At 50.4% G+C, this 24,717-nt stretch overlaps 1 protein-coding gene and 1 pseudogene across 1 annotated transcript; both read left to right on the top strand.

Annotated features, from left to right (window-relative positions):
• Window positions 1–20,695: 20,695 nt before the first annotated feature.
• Window positions 20,696–21,089, top strand: LOC103662675 (annotated as a pseudogene).
• A 797-nt stretch (window positions 21,090–21,886) lies between these two features.
• TEX44 (testis expressed 44) lies at window positions 21,887–22,921 on the top strand. Its single transcript, XM_008690557.2, has one exon. The coding sequence runs from the start codon at window positions 21,887–21,889 to the stop codon at window positions 22,919–22,921; it is 1,035 nt and encodes a 344-aa protein (XP_008688779.2).
• The last annotated feature ends 1,796 nt before the right edge of the window (window positions 22,922–24,717 follow it).

Here is a 24,717-nt window from a genome sequence, read left to right as displayed (position 1 = left end):
CGGCCCTCCTCCTCCTTCTAACCCTAGATCCTCCAGCACTTAGCTCCCCAGCTGTGGACCAGGGTCCCCCGCTCTCTGTGATCAAGAAGGCTCCAGCCCTTGCACTGAACCCCCTGTAGCTGTCCCGTGGCAGGTGGTGGTGGTGGCAGTCTCAGGGTGGGGACAGGAAAGGGAACCTGGGAGGGGCGGGGGAGCATCTCCACGGGCACTCCCCAACCAGGGCGGTCACCAAACGGCAGGGGAAGGGGCTTGGCTCACAGGAGGAGGATACTAGTCTGTCTAGTGGAGCCGGGGTGTCAATCTTCGGTGTCATCAGAGTCACCTCCTTGCTGCCTGGAACCCCAGAGTTTCTGAGCCAGCAGGGCTGGGGCGGGGCCTGAGAATGTGCATGTCTAAAAAGGTCCCTGAGCACAGCACTTTCAGAACTGCTGATACAGACGTTTGGCTCCTCGGTTTCGGGCATTGGTTAACGTCAGTTCCAGTTGAAAATCTGCCCCCTGCTGGCAAGTGGCCTCTTAGACAAAGAAATCGCTCCTTCAACCTAAGTTTGTTTCTATCGGAGGGATCAATATATTTACCTCCTGATATGGGTTGTAAGGATTAAGTTGAAACAATTCGGGTAAATTCTTTTGCACCATTCCTGGCACAGAGTAAGACTAGGGACAAATCAATCGTTTTTCAATTGGGTGAGGTGTGGGAATTTGGCTGGAAAGAAGCTGCTCTTTGGGGGGGTTTTCTTTCTCTCTAAGTCTTAAGGAATTATTTGACTTTCTTTAAAAAAAAATTTTTTTTATCTCTACACCCAATGTGGGGCTCAAACTCATGACCCCAGATCAAGAGTCCGTACTCTACCAACTGAGCCAGCCCAGCACCCCTTGAATTATTTGACTTCTATTTACTTATTTATATTTATTTGTCAGAGAGAGAGCGAGCACAAGCAGGGGGAGTGGCAGGCAGAGGGAGAAGCAGACTCCCCACTAGCTGGGAGCCTGATGTGGGACACGATCCCAGGACCCTGAGATCATGACCTGAGCTGAAGGCAGAAGTTTAACTGACTGAGCAACCCAAGCGTCTTGAATTACTTGACTTTTAAAAACGTGTACCTTGGGGTGCCTGGGTGGCTCAGTCGGTTAGGCATCTGCCTTTGGCTCAGGTCATGATCTCGGGGGTCCTGGATCGGGTCCCACGTGGGGCTCCCAGCTAGTGGGGAGCCTGCTTCTCCCTCTGCCTCTGCCCCTCCTCCCTACTCATGCTCTCTCTCTCTCAAATAAAATCTTTTTTTAAAAAAGTGTACCTTGGTTACAATTAAAATTTAGTTTAAAAAATTACATATGATTGCATATCATTAAAAAAGAGAAATCAAAAGCACTTTAATAGTTTAAACATGAAAACATCTGTAGATGATTGTATTATTGTCCCCAGCTATTCACTCTCCCTTACTGAAAGGGGATTATACAACCCTGCCCACGGCCACGTGACCTGCGATGCCTCCCAGGGGAGAACTATTCACGCCACCCCACAGACTTTGGCCTTGAACCCTTGATTACTTTTGCCAATGGAGTGTGTGTGTGCGTGCGCGCACGCGACATGGCGGGGGCACCTTGGAGCAGAGACTTTAGCCGTTGCTTATTTCCACCCCATCGCTTGCTCTTGTCCTCTGCCAAAAGACTGACTGACACGTCTCTGGTGGGGGCTGTCCCTTCAGCTTTGTTCTAGAATGAGGAAGAATCACTGAACGACCCACAGCCAAAAGGAGCCACGCCACATCCAAACTGTGAAGGAAATGTGGACAGGCACGGCCGTGAGCTGCTGAGACGTTAGGACACTCGTTCCTGCGCTAAACCGACAGTGAAATCTGACTGAAACTATCCTGAGACAACCGGCTCGATAGAGCACAGCGCGTGCGTATGGTGGGAGCACAGCCAGCAAACTTAAAGTTACGTCCTCAATTACATTAACTTTATATATTTTTTAAAGATTTGTATTTTGCATTTTTAAAGATTTGTATTTTAAGGATTGTATTTGGGGGGCGCCTGCGTGGCTCAGTTGTTAAGCATTTGCCTTCAGCTCAGGTCATGATCTCAGGGTCCTGGGATCGAAACCCACATCAGGCTCCCTGCCTCTCTCTCTGTCAAATAAATAAAACCTTAAAAAAAAAAAAAGATTTATATTTATTTATTTATTTGAGAGTTGGGGGGAGATAGAGAGAGTGAGCCCGAGCGGCGGGGAGGAGCAGAGGGAGAAGCAGGCTCCCCGCTGAGCAGGGAGCCCACGGCGGGACTCAGTCTCAGGACCCTGGGATCATGAACTGAGCCAAAGGTAGACACTTAACTGACTGAGCCACCCAGGCGCCCCAACTTTAAATTTATATTCAAATGTATGCAGCTATTGGGGCGCTTGAGTGGTTCAGTCCCTTAAGCATCTGACTTTGGCTCAGGTCATGATCCCAGGGTCCTGGGATCAAACCCCACATTGGACTCCCCACCGAGTGGGGAGTCTGCTTGTCCCTCTGCCTCTTACCCTCCCCCGGCTCATGCTGTGTGTGTGTGTGTATGTGTGTGTGCGTGTGTGTGTCTCTCAAAAAAATAAAATATTTTTAAAAAATGTATGCAGCTATCGAAATTATATGGGAGGAAATAGGTAATTGCTCAAAGTATCATTTTTAGTAAGTGAAGGCAAAATTTAAAACTGAAAGTACAGTGGGATCCCCATTTTGAAAATAAAAATATATCTTAAAAAATATGTATCTTGTATATATTGGTTAAGGTAAGTTGGGTGGTAACTTTGCCTTAAAAAAAAAGGATTGGGGGGAAAAAGTCACCTAAATATTTTCACAGTGGTTATCTCAAGTTAGGGAGTTAGGGAGGGTGGTTATTCTCCTTTTTACTTATTTGAACTTTCCAACTTGTATATGATAACCATGTCATGCTTTCATAATCTAGAAAAATAGTTACACTGTACAGGTAGGTTTAAAAGAATCAATAGCAGAGGGGCACCTGGCTGGCTCAGTCCCTAGAGGGACTCTTGATCTCGGCGTTGTAAATTCAAGCCCCGTATTGGGCGTAGAAATTACTTGAAAATAAAATAGTAAAAGGGGCGCCTGGGTGGCTCAGTTGGTTAAGCGTCTGCCTTCGGCTTGGGTTGTGATCCTAGGGTCCTCGGATCGAGCCCCGCATCCAGCTCCTTACTCAGTGGAAAGCCTGTTTCTGTCTCTTTCCCTCTGTTGGTCCCCCTACTTGTGTGCTCTCTGTCTCTCTGTCAAATAAATAAAATATTTTTAAAAAAATAAAATAAAATATTAAAAAAGAAAATAATCATTAGCCGATAGCAGTGCAGAGAACAGGGAGCCCTGAGAAGGCAGCAGGGCCAGGGTCCCAGGGGTCTTGGTGGGACACAGAGGGAGGGATGGAGAAGCCCCAGTCACACTCGCCTTATACCCAGGCACCCCAGGCACACCCCTGAACCCAGCAGCTTTTAACGTCCTGTGAGACCATGTATGACTTAAAAAAATATTGACTGACTCCAAATATGAAAATAAAAGTGTGATTACTGAGTTAATAAATATTTAATAATAAAAGCCAAATGTTTAAATGTTTACAAATTATAACATGATGTCAAAAAGTCAAAAAGTCAAATGCAGTGACTGCTTCATGGGTACAGGTTGCCATTTGGGGTGATGAAAAAGATCTGGAACTAGCTATAGTGATGGTCGGACTACGCTGTGAATGTACTTGATGCTGAATTGTACACTATAAAGCAGCTAAAATGGTAAATTTTGTATGTATTTGATCACCAGAAACAAGGCTCCAGATCCAACTGCAATGCACGTAAATTCTTATAGAATTATATGAAACTCCCATTGAGGGTAGGATGTGGGGACCTTCAGTGTATTTAATGTGAATGGGAACCCCACAAAAATTTCCCCAGAGGAGGTGATGGTTGCTAATGATTCGTGTTCTCCTGTCACTGGATACCTTGTGGAGTGACAGTGATGTGTAGCTTTCGGGAGTGAGGTATGGAGCACAAAACGCCTCTCCACTCTGCCACAATGGGGCTTAGGGCTCAGACCCAGACCCTCAGAGGGATCAGCCGCATAGAGACCGGATCAGAGTGGTAACCTCCTGCAATGCCACAGAACCAGCACCAGGGGACAGCAGAGAGCCAGGTCAGGCTAGGAGGGCGCCAGGGCGCTTGCCCACATCCACTGCTCTCCGAACCGGACTCCCGCCTGTGACCATCCCTACCACCAGGACAGTGGCTACAGCTTGAACTTCCAAAGATGGGGCCATTTTCCAAAAGGAAATTGCTTTGCAAGTAAAACCCAAGTGTTTCACCGGCTCCTTCCAGTGGGATGTTCAAGAATATTCAAGATGGGTCCGTTTTTGGGGGTACTGACCTAATAAAGTTCACATCCCATTTTGGGGGGTATCAGTTTAAGATATTTTTCACCTGGTATTCATCATGCTGATACCTTTAAGAGGCCAGAACACTTTAACAGCAAGGCTGGTGGGACAGTTTCTCTGTAATACTGAGGTGAACAGGGTCCAGCCAGCAATGTCCTGACACCATTCTGTAGAAAGCAGTGACAGTCCTGAATCTCTTCTAATTTGCCTTTACTATGATGTAACAAACCACCTCAAAACTGAGCAGTTTAAAGCAATTATTGTTACTATCACTACTATATTTGGGGGGCTGGGCTAAGCAGAGTGGTTCTTCTGCTGGGCTTCCCTGGCTTCACTATGTGCCTGCGGTCAGCAGGCAGGGGTGCTGGGAGCTGGTTGGTCTGGGTCCGACGTGGCCCCACTCACGTGTCTGGTGTTTGGCTGGGGTGATGGGGGGGGCAACGGGGCAACGGGGCGACGTTAATCTCATCATCAAACAGGCCAGACTTCTTCACTTGGCAGCTGGGCTCCAAAAGGAGCAGGACAAGCCAAGCCCCAGTGCAGGAACGCTTTTTAAGCCTCTGCTTTGTCATGTTTCCTTCTGTCCCCTTGACCAAAGCAAGTCACACAGCTACGCCCTGATGGGGGGTGTGGGAGAGAAAAGAGGCTCCATCATTTGACAGGAGGAGCTGCAAAGTATTATGATCTTAAAAAAACATATCGACCACATGCTCTTTCTCCTCTTCTGCCACTACCAAGAACATCCTTGTACAAGCAGAGATGGATAGCAATCCCCACCCCTCCCCCATGAACCCTCTGATCAAGTTCAAGGCAACTAAATGTGCCTTTCCCAGCTGTCTGTGGAACACCAGTCTCACGAAGTTAGATATTACAGGCTGAATTGTATCCTCCCACAATTGGCATACTGAAGCTCTAACCCCCCAGTGTGACGGCATGTAGAGATAGGGCCTTTAAGGAAGTAATTAACACACACACACATACACACACACGCACACGCACACACGCACGCACACACACAGTCCTGTATACGCAGCTGGATGAATATGTGGATGGGGGTTTTGTTTGCTGGACCGAGGATTTTTTAGATTGTTTCCTTTTTGTTAAATCAGAGCACAGATTTCAGCAGATTGTATTTTCTGAAAAATGGCCACAGCAACATTTCCAGTCCTGCATGACTCTCTCATGAAAGGAGGCAGCCTAACAGAACCAGAATACAGACTCTGGGGGTGCCAGGCTGGCTCAGTCAGTGGAGCACGTGACTCTTGATCTCAGGGTTGTGAGTTCAAGCCCCACGTTGGGCATGGAGCCTACCTAAAAAAAAATTTTAAGTACTCTTAAAAAAAAAAAAAGACCACAAACTCTGGAGCCAGACTGCCCACGTACAGACCCAGAGCCACCATTTTCCAGCTGTATGCCCTTGAGCACGTTGTTCTTCCTTTATGTGTCCCTGATTTCTTTGTCCGCAAATGGGATGATAATAGGACCAACTTCAAAAGGTTGTTTTGAGGATTAAAAAACACATAAAACTCATAAAAAAGGAAGTAATTAAGGTTAAATGAGGTCATCAGCATAAGACCCTAATCCAATAGGACTGGTGTCCTTATAAGAAGAGGAAGAGACTCGGGAGTTCTCACTGTCTCTGAGTGTAGGCACAGAGTCCATCTGAGGACACAGCAAGCAGGCGGTCTGCAAACTTACCAGAAACCAGCCCTGCCAACACCTCGATCTTGGACTTGCAGCCTCCAGAACGGCTGTTCAAACACCCAGTCTGCAGTGTTCTGTGATGGCAGCCCAAGCTGACTAAGACCTAAGGGTTCCTTATTAATTATGTTTGCGAAGTGAGTGTCCAATACTGATCCTCCCCCCTTGGAAATTCATAAAGCTCTGTAGCCTAGCAAAGGCTCCGAGCAGTTCCTCAGCCCAGAAGCTTTATCACAGTGTTTCCCAGACTGACTCAAACAGGAGGTTCTTTTCCCACACCTACGATTACTGTAAGAAGCCATGTTCGTGGGGCGCCTGGGTGGCATAGCGGTTAAGCATCTGCCTTCGGCTCAGGGCGTGATCCCGGCGTTCCAGGATCGAGCCCCGCATCAGGCTCCTCTGCTATGAGCCTGCTTCTTCCTCTCCCACTCCCCCTGCTTGTGTTCCCTCTCTCGCTGGCTGTCTCTGTCGAATAAATAAATAATAAAATCTTAAAAAAAAAAAAAAAAGAAGTCATGTTCGTTTCCAGGGCTGTTGTCATAAACGAGCACAAACTGGGTGGCTTTATTCTCTCATAGTTCTGGAGACCGGAAGTCCGAAACCGAGATGTCAGCAAGGCTGGCTCCTTCTGGCTCTGAGGGAAAATTCACTCCATGCCTCTCTCCTAACTGCTGTGGCCGCCGGCCACCCTGGGTGTTCCTCAGCCCACTCCACCTCTGCCTCTCCGTCTTCATGCACCCTCCCCTCTGTGCCTCATTCTCAACTACAGTTCCTTTTTTTTTTTTTTAATTTTATTTTTTTATTTGAGAGAGAGAGAAAGCGAGAGACAGAACATGAGCAGGGGGGAGGGGCAGAGAGAGAGGGAGAAGCAGACTCCCCACTGAGCAGAGAGCCTGAGGCGGGGTTCCATCCCAGGAGCCTGGATCATGACCTGAGCCAAAGGCAGACACTTAACCAACTGAGCCACCCAGGCGCCTCTCAATTACAATTCTTATAATTACATCTACGCCCTTATTCCCAATAGAGTCATATTCTGAGGTTACAGGTGGACATGTCTTGGGTTGGGGGGGCACCGTTCAACATACTACAGAAGCCAAAGGTCCACCAAGGTGGCTGGGTCAGTGTGGGCATGGAGCAGGAGAGAGTGGGAAGCCTCCGGGTGTCTGTGGAGGGTCCACCCCTCCAGGGGATACACGGGGGAGAGCACTCTCCCCCCTTGACAATGCTGGCTTGCCAAATCCTCATTTCCTAACCCCCTTTCTGACCACCCCCATGAACACATTCCTGTCTTGGGCAGCTCAGGACTTACTGTTCCAGTCACCCAAAACCCAATAGGACTTCCTGCCCCTGCTCTTGCTGCTTTGTCCTGGAAGACAGAGTCAGTCTTTAGGGGGAAGTATTTGCAAAAACGATGTTTGTGTATGGTGGCAATATGGCAGGCAGGCTCTTACAGGGCTGTGCTTCTAGAGGCTTCCTCCCAAAGCCTTCCCAAAGTCCTGCTTCCTCCATGTTCCTCTCCTGTCCAGAACCCTCCACCACTGGCTTGACTTCAAGGAGGAAATGAGACCTCTTCCTCCCCTTAGGGACAGCCTTCCAGAATCAGCCAGGGTGTTCTTACAGCTCCCCGCACAGGGGCTGCCTCTTCCTGTCTTGGCATCTTCCTCCTGGATTGCATCCCTGCCCAGCCTTCCCCCACCTGTCCCCACATCTGTTTGCCTATAAGCCACATGGCAGGTGTGTTTCAGGGGTCTGTAGGTCCCTGGAATGTAAATAACCAGAAACAGTTCAAACCTCAAGGGGGTGGTGCTCAGGGAGTCTGTGCCTGTGTATTTTTCTGGTGAGGGACCCAAAGCTTTTCATCTCTTCTCCAAATCATTCCTTCCTGACCTAGGGAGGCTAGAACTGCAAGAACTGCAAGCAAGAGAGCAGTGAGTTGCTCTCCTTCAGAGAGTACCGCTGGGGGAATCTGCTCTGAGGTGGAAGAACCCCCCTCCCAACTCACTTTGTGTTCAGGGGCCCCCACAGGAACAGACAGTAGGCCTAGCCCATCTAAACGGGTCAATCGTCCACAGGGGTCAGATGTGGCAGCACAGCCTGCAGGATGCCCTACAGACGGACAGATGGACGGAGCAAAGCTGGCTCCACACAGAGTGGCAGCTGTAAGCAGGAGGGGAAGCTCAAGGCTCTGCCCCCTCCAGATGCACCCCCACCCTCCAGCCCTGTACCCCAAAGATGACTAGCAGATGGCTGGGGCTGGGAGAGAGCTGGGAAGCCTGAGGGCAAAGCGCTGTGACCCCCACCCCCACCACACACTATGGTTTGGCCTCTGGCTGGCCCTGTCTCTAAGTCGTACCAACATCCTAGATTTCGGGAACGTGCACACTCCTGGGAAGGTGCATTTGGCGCACGGGGCTGTGTTGTGACAACAGGTAGGTAACTTGTCTCTCAACTTGGATAATACAGGTTTCACAAACAGCCATCTATCTTTAACCTCTTCAAAATTCTATTTGAGAGCCTAATCCTGTGCTCAAGGATTCTGTATTTGTCAGCCGGGGCCACCATAACAAAGTACCGTGGACTGGGGGGTCTTGAACAACAGAAAGATATTTTCTCACAGTTCTGGAGGGAGAAGTCAGAAATCAAGGTGTCTGCAGAGTTGGTTCCCTCTGAGGGCTAAGAATGGAGGGTTGTTCCCCTCCTCTCCTTAGTCTATAGATGGTCTTCATGTTCACATGCCCTTCTCCCCTTAGTGTGTGTCTGTGTCCAAATGTTCTCTTCTTATAAAGACACCAGTCCTATTGGATTAAAGGCCACCCTAATGACCTCATTCTAACTTAATTACCTCTTTAAAGGCCCACTCTCCAAATACAGTCAAGAGGTACGGGGAGTTAGGACTTCAACATGTGAATTTTGAGGGGATACATTCAGTCCAGAGCAGACACCCAGGAGTAACATGAGGGTGGATGGTGGGACTTGTGGGCAGAGGGATAACAGTTTGATTCTGACCTCTCAAAGCTAGTCTACACCAGGACCCCCTCAGGAAGCTGCATGGCCACCAGCCCAGCCTCTGAGGGGCGTGGGTGGCCCATCCCTCCTGGGCCCTCAGACACTTGCCCAGAGTCCTCTTACAACAGCTGGCAGGCCAAACCTGAGGGTGGAGAGGCATGAGGGTGGACCCTGGAGCAGCCTGAGGGGGTGTACATGTGGTTTGGGGAGGGCTAAAGTACCCCTTTGTTTTGGAGATGGAGGTGGGAGGGATAGTCTCTCAGTTCAGTTGGCCTTCTGCTCTGGAGTGGGTGTTAGGGTGGCCCCAGGAATCCTATTTGCATACAGGGCCCAGACTTCTGGGAGGTTAGGCAGAAGGAATGTATTTTAACTTGCAAATTTGTTCTAATACTTAAAGTGATATTTACTTGTTGTTGAAAGGATAAATGAATCATATAAGTTAAAAATGCACAAAAGCTTGAAAGAAAAAAATTTGCCCATGATCCACCAAAACTACCAGTCTTTGACACTGGTTAGTCATTTGTTATTTGACAGTATCATGGGCTTTCAGGATCTTCTCTTAATGCAATTACTAAATGATGTTACTATAGAAAAATTAGAAAATGCCGTTCACCAAAAGAAAGAAATTTTATTAGGTCACTTATAATCCCACTACCTAAAGAGACCTTGTTGGGGCTTTTTTTTTTTATCTTATATTTCTTGGACTACTAATACAGTCGAATATTTTCTCATGTTTATTAGTTACTTAGATTTCTTTGGTGAAAGGTCTTTTCTTGTCTTTTGCATACTATTTTTGGGTATTAATGGTATCTTATCAATCTGTGGGGAAGCTCTATATACTAAAAAGGTCCTGAACAAGACTCCCACAAATGGCTCCTACTTTTGCATGTAGACTATTTTGAGCTGAAGGCAATCAAGACCATGTGGGCCCCTTCCTTAATTACCTAGAAGAATCTTAATTGGGGGTCTCTCCCAGAATAAAAGTTATTGCAAGAGATATATCTTACCTGAGTGACCCATCTGTATGGCAGGGCAAGCATCTAATTACCAAACATCTCTTCTTCTTAGTGCCCTGTGAATTGTCCTCCTCCTCTTTGAAGCCCCAGGCCCCTATCCCATTCCTTAGCTCAGCATGGCCTGTATACTTCATTTTACTTTTCTGTTCTTGAGTCTTTCATGTATGTGGGGCTCCTGCAATTAAATTTTTATTTTCTCCTGTTAATCTGTCTCATGTCAATTTAATTCTTAGAACAGGCAGAAGAACCTTAGAAGAGTAGAGGAAAGTTTTTCCTCCCCAACAACAGTACAGATGTTAAACCTTTGTGGTATTTGTAGCAAATATTTTTACCCAGATTGTGGTTTGCTCTTGTTTTTTAGACCTGTGTCTATTTTTTCCCTTTGGAAATTCTTTACTGGCTTTCATGTTTAGAAAGTACTTCTCCTTCCCAAAATGAACTATCTTTTTTTAGTTTACTTATGACCTCTCTCTCTCTCTCTCTTTTTTTTTTTTTTCTTTCTTTCCATTTACCTCTTTAAAATCCGGAAGTGAGGGGTGCCTGCGTGGCTCAGTCAGTTAAGCATCTGCCTTTGGCTCAGGTCATGATCTTGGGGTCCTGGGATCAAGCCCTGCATCAGGCTTCCTGCTTGGTGAAGAGTCTGCTCTTCCCTCTCCCTCTGACACTCCCCACCGCTCATGCCCTCTCTCTGTCTCTCAAATAAATAAATAAAATCTTTAAAAAATAAATAAATAAAATCTGGAAGTGAAAGTGAGAAATTTACCCAAGGTTTTCCAAACACTTAACCAATTGTCCCAGCACCTCTTTGTACCCTGGCCCTCCACTGTCCCTGCTCTCTGTGTCCTTGAGGGCAGTCTCAGCTACAAGCCAGCCTAAAGGAGTACACTTCCCCCGGGGCCTGCAGTCCCCCGGCTGTTAGCACTCACACAAAAGCATTAGAAAACAACTGTGATTTTTGATGTTGTGGAGAAGGTGAGGAGTTTACCTTGGAGAACTCCACACAAATAACTTAAAAATTCCCTATAGACATTTCTGTTCTCCTGAGCCTCCGCAGCTCCATCCCGGTGGGGGGTGGGGGGGTGGCAGCTGACCTTACCTCCCCTCTCAGGGCAGCCGCCTTGCTGCCATCTGTAACTTGACATTCATTTCTCAGGAAGTTCAAAACCCTCACTGCCTCTCTCCTGGAGAACAATTGGCCAGTACAGCTCCGGACCCAAACCCAGCTCTTTCCAAACAAAGACCTCCAGCTAACAGCATCCACCTCCTTAGAAAGCAGAGTAGCAACTGTTTTTTGTCACTTGAGAATTCCTTTGGGGTCTCAGTCCCCACACCATGGGGCTTATTAACCTATTTCTTCCAAACACATCCAGTGTACGTCTAAGTGGAATTCCCCTACCATCTGCTAATGGAGCTCTAGGGTGTTCCGTCTCCTCAGTGTCTCAAACGTGCAGGAAGTGGGAGTTCTGGAAGATGAAGAATCTGGAGCCCCTCCCTGGAGCACCGATATTCAAAGAGCCTGCCCTGGGAGCGGAGAGTGAGGACTGAGCAACTGGGGAGTAGCCAGCCAAAGAGTCAAACCCCCAGGGCCCTTCCCAGGTCCCCAAGGTGGTCTCGCTGGCAGGCAGGGTCCATGTGCACCACTCTTCTCAAGGTAGATGGGGTCACGGGGGACATGTGGGCAGAGCAGCAGAGCTGTGGAAGGCTCCAGGCCCACAGTCCCAGGAGCAGCCACAGGAGCCCCGGGGTGGCAACAGCCAGAGCAGTGACCACGTGAACTGTGCCCATCACAGCAGGTGTAGAGAGCGGGTGGCAGCCTTAGGGACTCTGAGATAGGGGAGAGGACTGTGCCCTCCCCCCATGTGATTGCACAGGCGTGTAGAGGCGAATTCTGACCTGGATCAGTACAGCGGTTAAGAGCACAGCCTTATGGGCGTGGCCAGATGGCCTGGCTTGCATCTCAGCTCCTGCCCTGACTGAGCCACACTTTCTTCACACCTGAAATGGGACAATGGTGCGTACCACAGGCCTTGTTGGGAGGATTAAGCAGCACAGTGTCTGGGCGCACTCGAGAGTGAAGACCCGCTAACCGGTCACCACTGTGAGTTACTCTGTCAGCTTCCTGGGGCTGCTGTCACAAATTACCACAACGGGGGCTTTACAGCAACAGAAAGCTCTTCTCTCACAGTTCCAGAGGCCAGAGGCCCGAAATCACAGTGTCTGCAGGGTTAGACCCCCACCCCCCACCCCGAAAGCTCTAGGGTAGAAGCTTCCTTGCCTCTTGCAGCTTCTGGTGGTTCCTGGCGTTCCTTGACTTAGATCACTCTAATCAATGCCTCTGTCTTCACATGGCTGTCTTGCCCGTGCCTGGGTTTCTCCCTTGCCCTTCTCTCATATCGCGTCATTTGTACCCAAGGGATTTTAATTTATGGAGGTGATTGAAAGATGACACAGAGAGGTCATTGCCATTGAAAGAACGTATTACAGTTCCTGAGCGAAGGGGCATGCCTCACCACACAAGGCCACATGGGAAACATCAAGGGGGTCAGGAGGAAGGGGGGGCGCCTGGGTGGCTCAGTTGTTAAGCATCTGCCTTTGGCTCAGGTCGTGATCCCAGCATCCTGGGATCGAGACCTGCATCGGGCTCCCTGCTCCGCTGGGAGCCTGCTTCTTCCTCTCCCACTCCCCCTGCTTGTGTTCCCTCTCTCGCTGGCTGTCTCTATCTCTGTCAAATAAATAAATAAAATCTTAAAAAAAAAAAAAAGAATGGCTAGTTTGAATAATTCCAGCAGGCTTTGGGCTATAGGAGTGGTCTCTAATTGCTGGTACCTGGTCCTGGGATGACTTGGGGCAGGGGCAATATTGGCTTGGTATGTAAGAAATAAGAAGGTGGGTGGGAGCTCAGACTTAGACAGCCCATCTGCTCCAGAAAGGAGAGTTCCTGGCAAGATGACTTGCAGGGGAGATAGGTAAATACTCTGGCCAATAGTTTGACCCTGTGATTGATAGGTGCTCAATAGACTTATAGAGTCTAAGAAAACACAGAACACTTCTCTTCTTTTATAAAGACACTGGTCATTGGATTTAGGACCTACCTTAATTCTGGATGATCTCAAGACCCTTAATTTAATTATGTCTTCAAAGACCCTCTTTCCAAAGAAGGTCACATTCACGGTTCCAGGGGTTAGGGTAAGGCCATATCTTTGGGGGGTCCACAATTCAACCTACTACAGATGCCAATTGACTAGTTAGCTTTAAGGTTCTGTTCCTTAGTGTAGACTCTGGGGAGAAATGACAGCTTTTGCCTTTTTTGATGAGCCCTGCGGTGTCCTTCCCACAGTGGTGGCTTTAGCTGAGTGCCAAGGCCAGGAGGAATCCAAGGAAGGCTGTGGGAGGGACCCTCTGGGGTGATTTCTGGAGCAGTGTGGGCAGAAGACTTGGGATGAAGAAGGCAGAAGGGAGATGATTGAGAGCAGTGACCATGGTAGCCAGAGACCCCAGGGTATTCTGGAGAGGTAGGATGGTGGGGCCTCCACAGCTCAGGTTCCTTGGATGACTTTCAGGGTAGGGATGCTATTCCTTAAGGCAACTTCAGTTGCTAGTAACAGAAAGCCCTGGACCAATTTGCTGAAACAACTTGGAAACAAATCACCTCTCATCACAGGAAATCTAGTGGCTGGGTGGCTGCAGGTGTAGTTTGATCAAGCCTTTGCCCTACTTTTCTACAATCCCCATGGTTCCACTACTCTCTATGTGGGGCATTTTTTTTTTTTTTAGGCCAGGTGCCCTCATGGTTACAAGAGGCCCAACTAATGTGATCACGTACAAGAGCAGAGGAGAACTACCTCTTCTGAGTCTCCTAATGAGTAAGGAAACCTTCCAGAGTCTCTAGCAGAACTCACCTCGCTCTCATGACTCCATGGCCGGCCTTGTATGAAGGCCTGTGCCTGATCCAGTGACCCCTCCAGGAAATAGTTTAGATCATCAGGCACACCCCTGGAGCTGGACTGGGGCCAGACTGTCTCCCTGCTACACACCCTCCTCGTTATGGGTGCTCCAAATAGATGATTCCCATCACCCGCACACTAGTGCAGCAGAGGGTCTAGTGCAAAGGTGCTGGGGAGGGGCAATCCCTGGGCATCCCCAGGGAGCCTGGCGAAAGCACATTGCCCTGGAGCTCAGCCCATCCCTCCCTGTATAGGAATTATTCATTCACTGCAGCAACTACAGAAATATTACTCATGGGGCAGGGGATGGATTTCTCGTGAGTGAGGTCTGAGGATTGACCTGGGAGTCGCCACAGGCAGGCATCCCCTCCAAGGGAATCTTGGGCTCATTTGGTGAAGAGACTCTTGGAAAGAGCAAATCATCCATGAGCCCTGATGGCAGGCAGCCTGTCCAAAAAAGAAGATGGCTCATCGTCATCGTGGACACGCTGTCCACCCCTCCCCGAGGCTCTGTGCTTCCTGAGAGCTTTACCTCCGTCACCTCCTTGTTCGTGCATCAGTGCTGCTGGGCCAGCCCCAGCTGGAACTCAGGAGTCAGCACAGACCCCACAGGTTTGGGGCTCAGTCCCACAGAACTGCCCCCACTTCAGACGCCAGCAGCAAATGGGTCCCCAGGCCACCTGTACTTCTGCCTGGCCCCGTCAGGTTCACTAGAACGAGTCACAGAACTTAGGAAAACCTTGTACTCAGGACTACAGCTCAGTACAGAGGATACAAACGAACGGCCAGATGGGGAGGTACACAGGGCGAGGTCGGGAAGGGCCCCCAGGGCAGGAGCCTCTGTCCCCAGGAGCCTCTGTCCCCATGGAGTCGGGGTGGCCACCCTCCCTACATGTGGATGTGTTCACCACCCAGAAGCTCCCTTAGTCTCCTGGTTCCAGAGTTTTTCCTGAAGTTCCACTGTGCAGGCGTGACTGATTAAATCATGGGCCTTCGTGATTACCTCAAGCTCGGGCCCCTTTCCATCCCCGGTCAGGCGGCCGGGCTGCAAGTTCCACAGGCCTGGTTTCTCTGCAGACCAGTCCCACCCCGAAGAAGCTCTCTAGCCACCTCATTCCCACAAACTCGGGTATGGTCAGAAGGGCCTCCGCACGAACAGCACAAGACACTCCAGCCACGGAAGTCCACGAGTTTCAGGAGCTCGGGGCCGGGAACCCGGGACAAAGGGCAAATGCGTCCTTGTCCTTATACCACAGGTGAGGACTGTTACTACCCCAGTTTACAGACGGAGGGACGAAGCACAGCGATCGGAAGTGGCTTGCCTTAGTCGCACAGCTCATCGCAGCAATAGCAGGATGTGAACCCAGGCGTCCCCACTCCGCTCCTCAGAAGGGACCCCTGAGGACTGTCCACTTCAGAGGGCAGGGCGACAGCCTCCCTGTTGGGAGAAGATTGTAATCGGATTCCGCAGTGTGCCAGTAAACCACCAGTTTACTGGGAAAAAACAAACCCCGGACTGGTAGCCGCTTTCCATGGTGTGAGCAATCCATGGTGGAGGCTGCTTCCCAGCTGCCGGCCTGGCCTCACCGAAAGCGGGGCGGGGAAGAGCAGCGCTCAGCGGGCCGGACAGCTGTCGGGGTTTGGGGGGCTCACCCGTCGTTCCCAGTGGGTCTGAGGGGATGGGGAAGCAGCCACTTCTGGGTCCGATTCCAACAGCAACACTCCAAGGCGGGCAGAAGCTTCCTGCTCTCATGTGACGGGACTTCTACTCCCACCCAAGGATGAGCAGACAGCCGGTCGTCTCCCTGTTTGAGGGGCAGAGCCTTGCTGGAGCCCTTCTCGCTGATGGGGGGCAGCCCGCCCGGGGCCCCAGCTTGTTCCTTAAGCTCTCTGCACACAGCGCCCTGTATTGTGCCCTAAGGCCACAGCTCCTGTTCTGACATTGGAAAGCCCCCAACGCCTGATCTCAGCCTATACTCACCCCAAGCCCCACCTCCACTCCTGGTTAAGTTTACCCTTCTAGAACCTGGGGATCTCGCATTCCTCGCAGCTCAGCTATGTAGTTCATCGTGGATGGTATTTAATCCAGCATTTCTGTGTTTGAAGGGTGTGTGTGCGCGTGAGTTTGTACAGGCTGGGATAACAGACTTCCCACTCACTGAGCCCACCCTGTTGTTTAGGGTGATTTTTATTATTTACTTATTTAATTCTTTCTTTCTTTCTTTTTTAGATTTCATTCACTTTATTTCTTTATTTAGAGAGAGCGTGAGAGTGGGGACAGGGGCAGAGGGAGAGAGAGAAAATGTCAAGCAGACTCCCTGCTGAGCACAGAGCCCGAGGGGGAGGAGGACTCCATCCCATGACGCTGAGAACATGACTTTAGCCTAAATCAAGAGCCGGGCGCTTAACAGCCTGAGCCACCCAGGCGCTCCTTTAATTATTTCTTATATGTATTTTCTGATTTTGTTACAATAATCGGAATAGCTTCTGGGCCATTAGCTTTATTTCCTGTCAGCTTGTCCCCAGTGGACTTTCTTCTACATGTCTGTGCTCACCATACAGTGGATCTTGTCTGTGTTTCCCACCCAGCATCTATTTCCCTTCTTTTGGTCACAGCACCCCAAAATCCTTTGGGGACCCATTCCGCTACCACTTGCAGGCCTTCTGTGTCCGTAGGGATGACCCCACACCCCCACACCAGGCCTGACCAACCAGGATGTGGTCCCCGGGCTGTAGAGATGGCTTCAGAGATGGCTTCAGAGAAGGAGGAGGCCACAGGGCTCAGGCTGGAACTACACGACCAGCATCGCTGCAGGGGCCCAGGGCCACTGGCAGCCTGAGCAGAGACCACCTCTTCCTACAAATCTAGCATCAGCCAAGAGAGGGAGAGAGAAAAGATTGAATCTTGACATTGCCACTGAGCCCCTTCTGTAGGGAAGTTTTCCTTTAGACTTTACAGGTTTCTGTGAACCCAACAAATTCCTTTTTTATTATTATATTGAGCTTAAGCCAGTTTAGCTGGCTTTCCTCTGCTTTCAGCTGAGAGTGTTGGCAAATACACGCAGTGCACGTGCAATAATGTATCCTGCGTTTTAGAGGAAGAGTATTTAACGAGCATTTCCCCATGTGTCCAGGTAGGCTTTACAGAGCTGCATAAAAGTCCATAAACTGGGTTTACCCTGAAATGAGAACATTTATTTATTTAATAGGACAGTCATCATCCCCACAAGACAGGACTGGGAAAGAAATCAAAGGCAACTTTTTTTTTTAAAGATTTTATTTATTTACTTAGAGAGAGACAGCATAAATGGGAGGGGCAGAGGCAGAGGGAAAGAGAGAATCTCAAGCGGATTTCACGCTAAGCATGGAGCCCCGTATGGGGCTTGATCCCGGGACCCTGAGATCATGACCTGAGCTGAAACCAAGAGTCGAATGCTTAACCAACTGTACCTCCCAGGTCCCCCCAGAGGCAACATTTTTGAGACTAATTTCCTCCTCTGAACACTACTGAATAAAGGTAAGAAACTTTTTTTTTTTAAGATTTTATTTATTTATTTGACAGAGATAGAGACAGCCAGCGAGAGAGGGAACACAAGCAGGGGAGTGGGAGAGGAAGAAGCAGGCTCATAGCGGAGGAGCCTGATGTGGGGCCCGATCCCATAACGCCGGGATCACGCCCTGAGCCGAAGGCAGACGCTTAACCGCTGTGCCACCCAGGCGCCCCAAGGTAAGAAACTTTTGAACCAAATTAGGGGAAAAACTCTTAGATATATTTTCTCTTATATACGTGTGCATATACGTATATATATATATATATTTCCTATAATAGAAGAGATATACGTTATGTTCTACACCAGTACTGTTTAATATTTATGTGTAAATAAATAATATTTTTGTCTCCAGATTTTAGTAATCCTCCCTGCTCTTTGACTTCAATCCCTCTTTATTCTACTTTATCTTTCCTTGGCGCCGATTTTTAAGGTAGGTGAGATTTAACAAGGGTAAGTGTAAAGTGCAACATACAGAATCAAAAGTTGAATTCCAATAGAAGGGGAGGACAAGGAGCTTGGCTTCAGTGCCTGTGAAGAATGCCTGATGGTCTTAGTGGGCCACAGGCTGTCCGTGAGGCAACATCAAGAACTTACTAACTAGAGGCAGGGCTGGGGGGTGGGGAGGGGGGCGGTGTGCGCTCTGGAGTCTGGCAGATGCCGTTGAACTTGCTATGCATTAGTTTCTCTAAGTCTTGGAGACTTCTCTAAGTCTTCTAAATTCCACTCAATACATTCCGTTACATCTCATTGGCCGGAAGCTCTTACCGAGCTGCAGGGAAGGCCGGGGGATGCATTCTTCTGGCTGAGCACATAGCCACCCTGAAACAAACTGGGATTCTGATACAAAAGAAGAAGGGCTACTAGCCTGAGCCACTAGCAGTCTTCTCCATGATTCTTTCACAAGGTACAAGTTCGTACCAACTGGTCCCTCCCACCCCAACAAACTTGGGTTTGCCCTGTGACCTCTGACATGGCAGCACACTACTCATGGGGAGAAGAAATACTTAATGAGCACTGAGCCTGGTGCTCGGGAGAAGTGACACCAACCGTCACCTACTGATGTGATGCGATTACGGTAGGCCTCTGTCTGCACTATCCAGTGTCCTTACCATGCTAGTCGGCCAACATTTTTAATATCCCACCCCAGATGTAAGAGGGCATTGGAGAGCTCACGTTCCGAAGCCAGACAGAGTTCAAAACCCAGATTCAGGGCTTATTAATAGCGTGACTTTGAATGCGTCACTTATTCCTCTGAGGCTCGGCTTCCCTGTGTGTAAAATGGGTATAATAATAGATGTACACCTACCTAGAGACAACGGAGTAGTTGGAAGGATTAGATGCTTGGCTCCTTCTCCTGCCTGTGGTAAGTGGTCACTAACTGTTAGCTGAGGACCCCAGGGGAAGCACGGTTATAAGACTGCGCCCTTCCACTCCAGCCCCCTGCTCCACAAAGAGCACCAGTCGGCTTACCTGGGTCTGCACTTGTCCAAAGAATACTCAGGGGTTTACAGCTCTCTTGTTATTCTCTGCCCTTCCAGCCCAGTTGAGCAGGAAGAAGATGGAGATTGTCCATCTTGTGTCACAAGGAGTGCAGGGAGCAGAGCCCGCGATGTGCGGCTATGCCCGGCTGGCAGCCCCTCAGACACCTCACCCCCGGGTCCCACGCTGGCAGCCCCTTAGATGTCAGACACGGATCGGCATTCCCCCTCACCAGTCCTCAAGGGAGTGGCAGCCCTGATGACATCAAATGTTTGCTTGGCCACACCCTTAGTGTTCTCTTCCAAACACACTCGCTCAAAATGGAAAGATATTCCCCCAAAAAAAGGGGGGGTGCCTGGGCGGCTCAGTTAGTTAAGCTTCCGACTCTTGGTTTCAGCTCAGGTCCTGATCTCAGGCTCATGAGATTGAGCCCTGCTTGGGGCTCCGCACACTCAGCGCTGAGTCTGCTTGTCCCTCTGCCTCCCCCTCTGCTCCACCCCGGGCTCTCTCTTTCTCAAATAAATAAATACAATCTTTTAAAAAATGGAAAGATATTCCATGCTTATGGATTGGAAGAATTAATATCGTTAAAATGGGGGTGCCTGGCTGGCTCAGTCGGTAGAGCATGTGACTCTTGATCTTGGGGTCGTGAGTTCAAGCCCCACATGGGGCCTAGAGTTTACTAAAAAATGTCCACAAAATGAAGCATGAGAGACTACGGACTCTGAGAAACAAACTGAGGGCCTCAGAGGGGAGGGGGTGGGGGAATGGGATAGGCTGGTGTTAGGTAGTAAGGAGGGCACGTATTGCATGGTGCACTGGGTGTTATACGCAAGTAACGAATCATCGAACTTTACATCAGAAACCAGGGATGTACTGTATGGTGACTAATATAATAAAAAATATTATTATAAAAAAAAATGTCCACAAGGCCCAAAGCAATCTACAGATTCAATGTAATCCTTATCAAAATATCAACAGCGTTTTCCACAGAACTAGAGCCAGTAATAGTAAAATGTGAATGGAACCACAGAAGACCCGGACAGCCAGAGCAACCTTGAGAAAGAACAAAGCTGGAGACATCACAATCCCAGGTTTCAAGATATACGACAAAGCTGTAGTAATCAAAACAGTGTGGCTCTGGCAAGAAAACAGACACATAGATCGACGGAACAGAATAGAGATCCCAGAAATAAATCCACGCTTATATGGTCACTTAATCTACAACAAAGGAGGCAACAATATACAAAAGACAGTCTCTTTAAAAAATGGTGCTGGGAAAACTGGACAGCTACATGCAAAAGAATGAGATTGGGCCACTTTTTAACACAGTACACAAAAATAAACTCAAAATGGATGTGAAGACCTAAATGTGAGATCCTAAACCATAAAAATGCAAACACACTTTCTCATTCTTTGCAGTATGGATAGACCGAGAATTTTCCAGATCTTTACGTTCTAGTTCCCTTTAGCTTAATAATTCCATCTTTAAGTCATTTCCCTCCTTTCGAATTCTACTATACACAGAGGAGCCCAGCCACACCTTCAACATTTTGCTTAGAAATTGCTTCAATTTCTGCTCTTTCCGTGCTGCCGTAATGGTGCTCATGAGTGTCCTGGCAGACGCCCTCAAGAACATTAACGATGCTGAAAAGAGAGGCAAACGCCACGTTCTTATTAGGCCATGCTCCAAAGTCATTGTTTCTAACTATGATGATGGAGTGTGGTTGCATTGGCAAATTCGAAATCCTTGGTGATCACAGAGCTGGGGAACGTGTTGTGAACCCCAGGGGCAGGTTAAACAAGTACGGAGTGATGAGCCCCAGATTTGATGATGTGCAGCTCAAAGATCTAGAAAAACGGCAGGATAATCTGCTCCCGTCCCGCCAGTTTGGTTTCACTGCACTGACAACCCCAGCTGACATCATCGACCATGAAGAAGCACGATGAAAACACACAGGAGGGAAACGCCTGGGATTCTTTTTCTAGGGATGTAATACATACACTCAAATAAAATGCCTCCACGGAAAAAAAGAAAGAAATTGCTTCAATTTCTTCTGATTTCACTGCTCGCAAGTTCTACCTTCTGGAAAACACTAGAACACTAACGCAATTCGGCCAAGTTTTTTGCCACTTTATAACAAGGATCGCCTTTCCTCCCGTTTCCAATAATATGTTCCTTAAGGCCCTTAGCCTTCACTTATTTCTACTCACCACTGCTGGGAAACTGACTCAGCAGAAAGACTGGCCAAATCCAGGTCCTGAGTCACCAGTGTGGACAGAGAGGTGCCGGGGCTGGCTCCTTACAAGATTTATGATAAATCGCCATCTGTGCCATTTTTCCTGTGGGCACCAGCACCAGCACCTACACACACACCTCCACTTTTGCCCCAAAACATTTGCCTTTCTCTCCTTATGTACGTGCAAACTCGGCTATAAACTGTCCCGTGGGCGCCTGGGTGGCTCAGTTGGTTAAGCGTCTGCCTTTGGCTCAGGTCACGATCCCAGGGTCCTGGGATCGAAGCCTGCTTCCCCCTCTCCCCCATGCTTGTGCTCTCTCTCTCTCTCTCTCTCAAATAAATAAATAAAATCTTTAATTAATAAATAAATAAATTGTCCTGCGGACTCAGCCCAGTGGGACAGCCAGTGCAGAGGCTCAGGACCCTTGCTGCGCGAGTACCTATGACATCGCCAGCTGCCTACTGCCCCCTGTGACCTCACCACCTGAACAAGGTGAGCAGGGCTGTGGCCACTCCCTCAACCAGCACAAGTGACAGAGGGCCTACATGACCAGCAGAGCCTCGGGAGAGGCCAGAGCTGCCAGCCTCCCGACACATGGCGACAGCAGACCCGCAGACAGCCAGGCCCCCCTCCCCGCAGACGCCCTGGTGGCTAACGGTGCTGCAGCGTCATCTGAACAGCGGGATGTAGATCAGGCCTCCATCAAGTCGGCGACCTCCAAACCCACATCAGCATCCGGGGACGAGGACAAGCCTGAAGCATGCGATGGACCAGGGCAAGATCCGCACGTGACGGGGAGTCTTCAGACCTCCCAAGCTGACCCCCTGATGGGGGAGGCATCGCAGACGGCAGCAACCCCGGGCGGAGAAGGAGAATCAGCTCCAGCTTCCCCAAGGGCTCAGGTTCAGTTCCACAGGAACGGGGACGCTCAGCCCGTCGAGCGCACTGCAGACGTGGATGGTGGGCTCGGCAGTCAGGCCACCAGCACCACTGAAACTGCTGAGGAGGGACCTGAGGGTCCGGAGGCCTTGGACGTTGACACGGACAGGTCCCAGGGAGTGACAGAAGGGGCTTCGGAGGACCGCTCGGGAAACCTGCAGGCTCAGCAGTTCCCTCCGTCCCCAGGAGGCAGCGCCCCGCCCTCGCCTGGCCCCCAGGAGGTGGCCCTGGGGAGGAGGTCCCTAGACTCCAGGCTTTACGAGGCCGATGAGGAGAACACCTACATGCGCTCCATGACCAGCTTGCTGGGCGGAGGGGAGGGGACCATCAGCTCCCTGGCAGACGTCCTCGTGTGGTCAGAGACCACCACGGGCATGGCCACGGCCTTCCTGGCCTCCGGCCACAGCTCCGTCACTGACCTGCTGCACAGCACTGGCCCCAGCCTGCGTTCCGTCTCCAGCATCCTGGGGAGCACCTTCTCCTCTGGGCCAATGGCAGGGACTAGCTCGGCTCTGCGCTCCATCACCCACATGCTGGAGAGGGTGGAGCAGAGGACCGTAGAGGGCGTCCGCTCGGCCGTGCGCTACCTGACCAGCCACCTTCTCCCCGGCCAGGCCCATGATGGCCCAAATTCTGACTAGACCCCACGGACAGAGCCCCGAAGGACCGGCTCAGCAGCTTCTGAGAGCCGTGGGACCCTCACGCCTGCTCCCTTGCCCACTCCTGCCCTGGCTGGCTCTCCCCAGATCGGGCAATAAAGCACTGGCGAGCGTTTATTTTCTAAGAGCAGAAGGGTGTCCCCTGAGGGCTTCTCAGGTTGTCCCGTTGTGGGGGGGGCAGCTGGGGGCTGGGGACTGAAGTCCAGAAAGAGAAGAGCCTGGCAAGGGGGCCGGGCATGGGGTCCTCAAACTTGCAAACATTGACCCTGCCTGGATCTCCAACCAAGTAAGTGGGCTCCTGAGGAAGTGAGACCTGACCCTTCCCCAGGCCCTGCTGACGTAGCAGGCTGGGGGGGCCCTGCTGGCGTAGCAGGGCTGGGACGTGATTGATGTCACCTGCCCGGCCCCCAGAGGCAGTGCCTTTGCCACCCCTGCTGTGCAGGGGGCTCCCATGAGGAAGCGGGATGCCAGGCCCCAAGGGGACACAGAGACAGACCAGGTGTGTCTAGCCCTCTTCTCAAGGAGCTGCCACTTTCTGTCGGTGAGACGTGAACTGTCCTCATCGTGAAAGCAAAACCTTCGGAGGAGGAAGACTGTCCATTCAGATGCCGGTAATCGGGGTCTTCCAGAAGATCAACGGAGTCAGACGGGAAAAGAGAGGAGCGGTGGTGTCCCCCCACAGAGGGGACAGGAACAGCAACTGAGGCAGGCCGGAGGCACGCTTAGTTGGGGAGGGCGGAGGGCAGCTCCACCTGACCTGAGCCCAGAGCAGAGGACAGGTGATGACGATGCCAGGGTAGACCCCAAACGCGGTCCACAAACAATTTTTGAACCAGGTAAATGCCACCGTCTGGCAGGCACGGCCTGAGAGAGACTGCCAAGGTGAAGGAGATCGGAAGGGACGAAACCAAACTCCAACCAGATTGGCTGAAGGGATTAGCCGAAAAGCCCAGTGGCCAAGTGGGCGTGGCTGGACCTGGGCTCAGCCTTGTCCTCAGGGCTCTGTCTCTCCAGCTCTGCCCTTCCCGCCCTCCTCCTGGCGCCGTTCCCAGGCGGCTCAGCCACCTTCCTGGAAAGACAGAGGCCCTTGTTCTCACCAGCTCTGGTAGGTTTGGCCCCCTTGCTCTCTGTCCTGCACCAGTCACTAAGGCTTTGGAAATGGAATACCTCGTTACCTGGCCTGGGCCTCACACCTACCGGGGGGGGGCAGGGCACTAGGGTCAGCCCAGCAGTGGGGGTTCCCACAGGAAGAGCTGCTGGACCAACACCGTTTTGCCAGTTAAAGCGTTGTACAACTTGGGGGCCGGGCTGCCTGGAATCCTGCTCTCCCTCCCACTAACTGAGTGTGTAACTTTCATCTCCCTGTGCCTCAGTTTCCTTATCCGTAAAATGTCAATAATAGCGGTACCTACGGCCTCGGGCTGCTCCGAGGGCAACATGAGTTAATGAGTCAAGTTCATAGAACACTGCCTGGCACGCAGTTGAGAGCTCTGTGTTAGCTGTCGCCGTGATTATGACAGAGGCTTCTGTGCAGCAAGGGCTGACTTTCCCTACTTGCTCCAGCCTTCCTCTTTGCTGTGGAATAAACAGTCATGTCGTCAAATACCCCCATGAACACATCTTCTCTGTAGGTGGGACCCGCTGCCCCAGGCATCCAGGTGCCAGTGCACCCGGGGAGAAGGTCGGGCCTGCACCCTGGGGGCTGAGGGTGAGAAGAGCACCGAAGTGGGAGCACCCCAGCTCTGGATCAAACAGCCAGAGGGAGAAAGGAAAGGCCC

This window comes from Ursus maritimus, unplaced genomic scaffold (genome assembly GCF_017311325.1).
Source record: "Ursus maritimus isolate PB19 unplaced genomic scaffold, ASM1731132v1 scaffold_1, whole genome shotgun sequence".
Lineage (NCBI taxonomy): Eukaryota > Metazoa > Chordata > Mammalia > Carnivora > Ursidae > Ursus > Ursus maritimus.
This window is presented reverse-complemented; position numbering and strand designations above follow the sequence as displayed.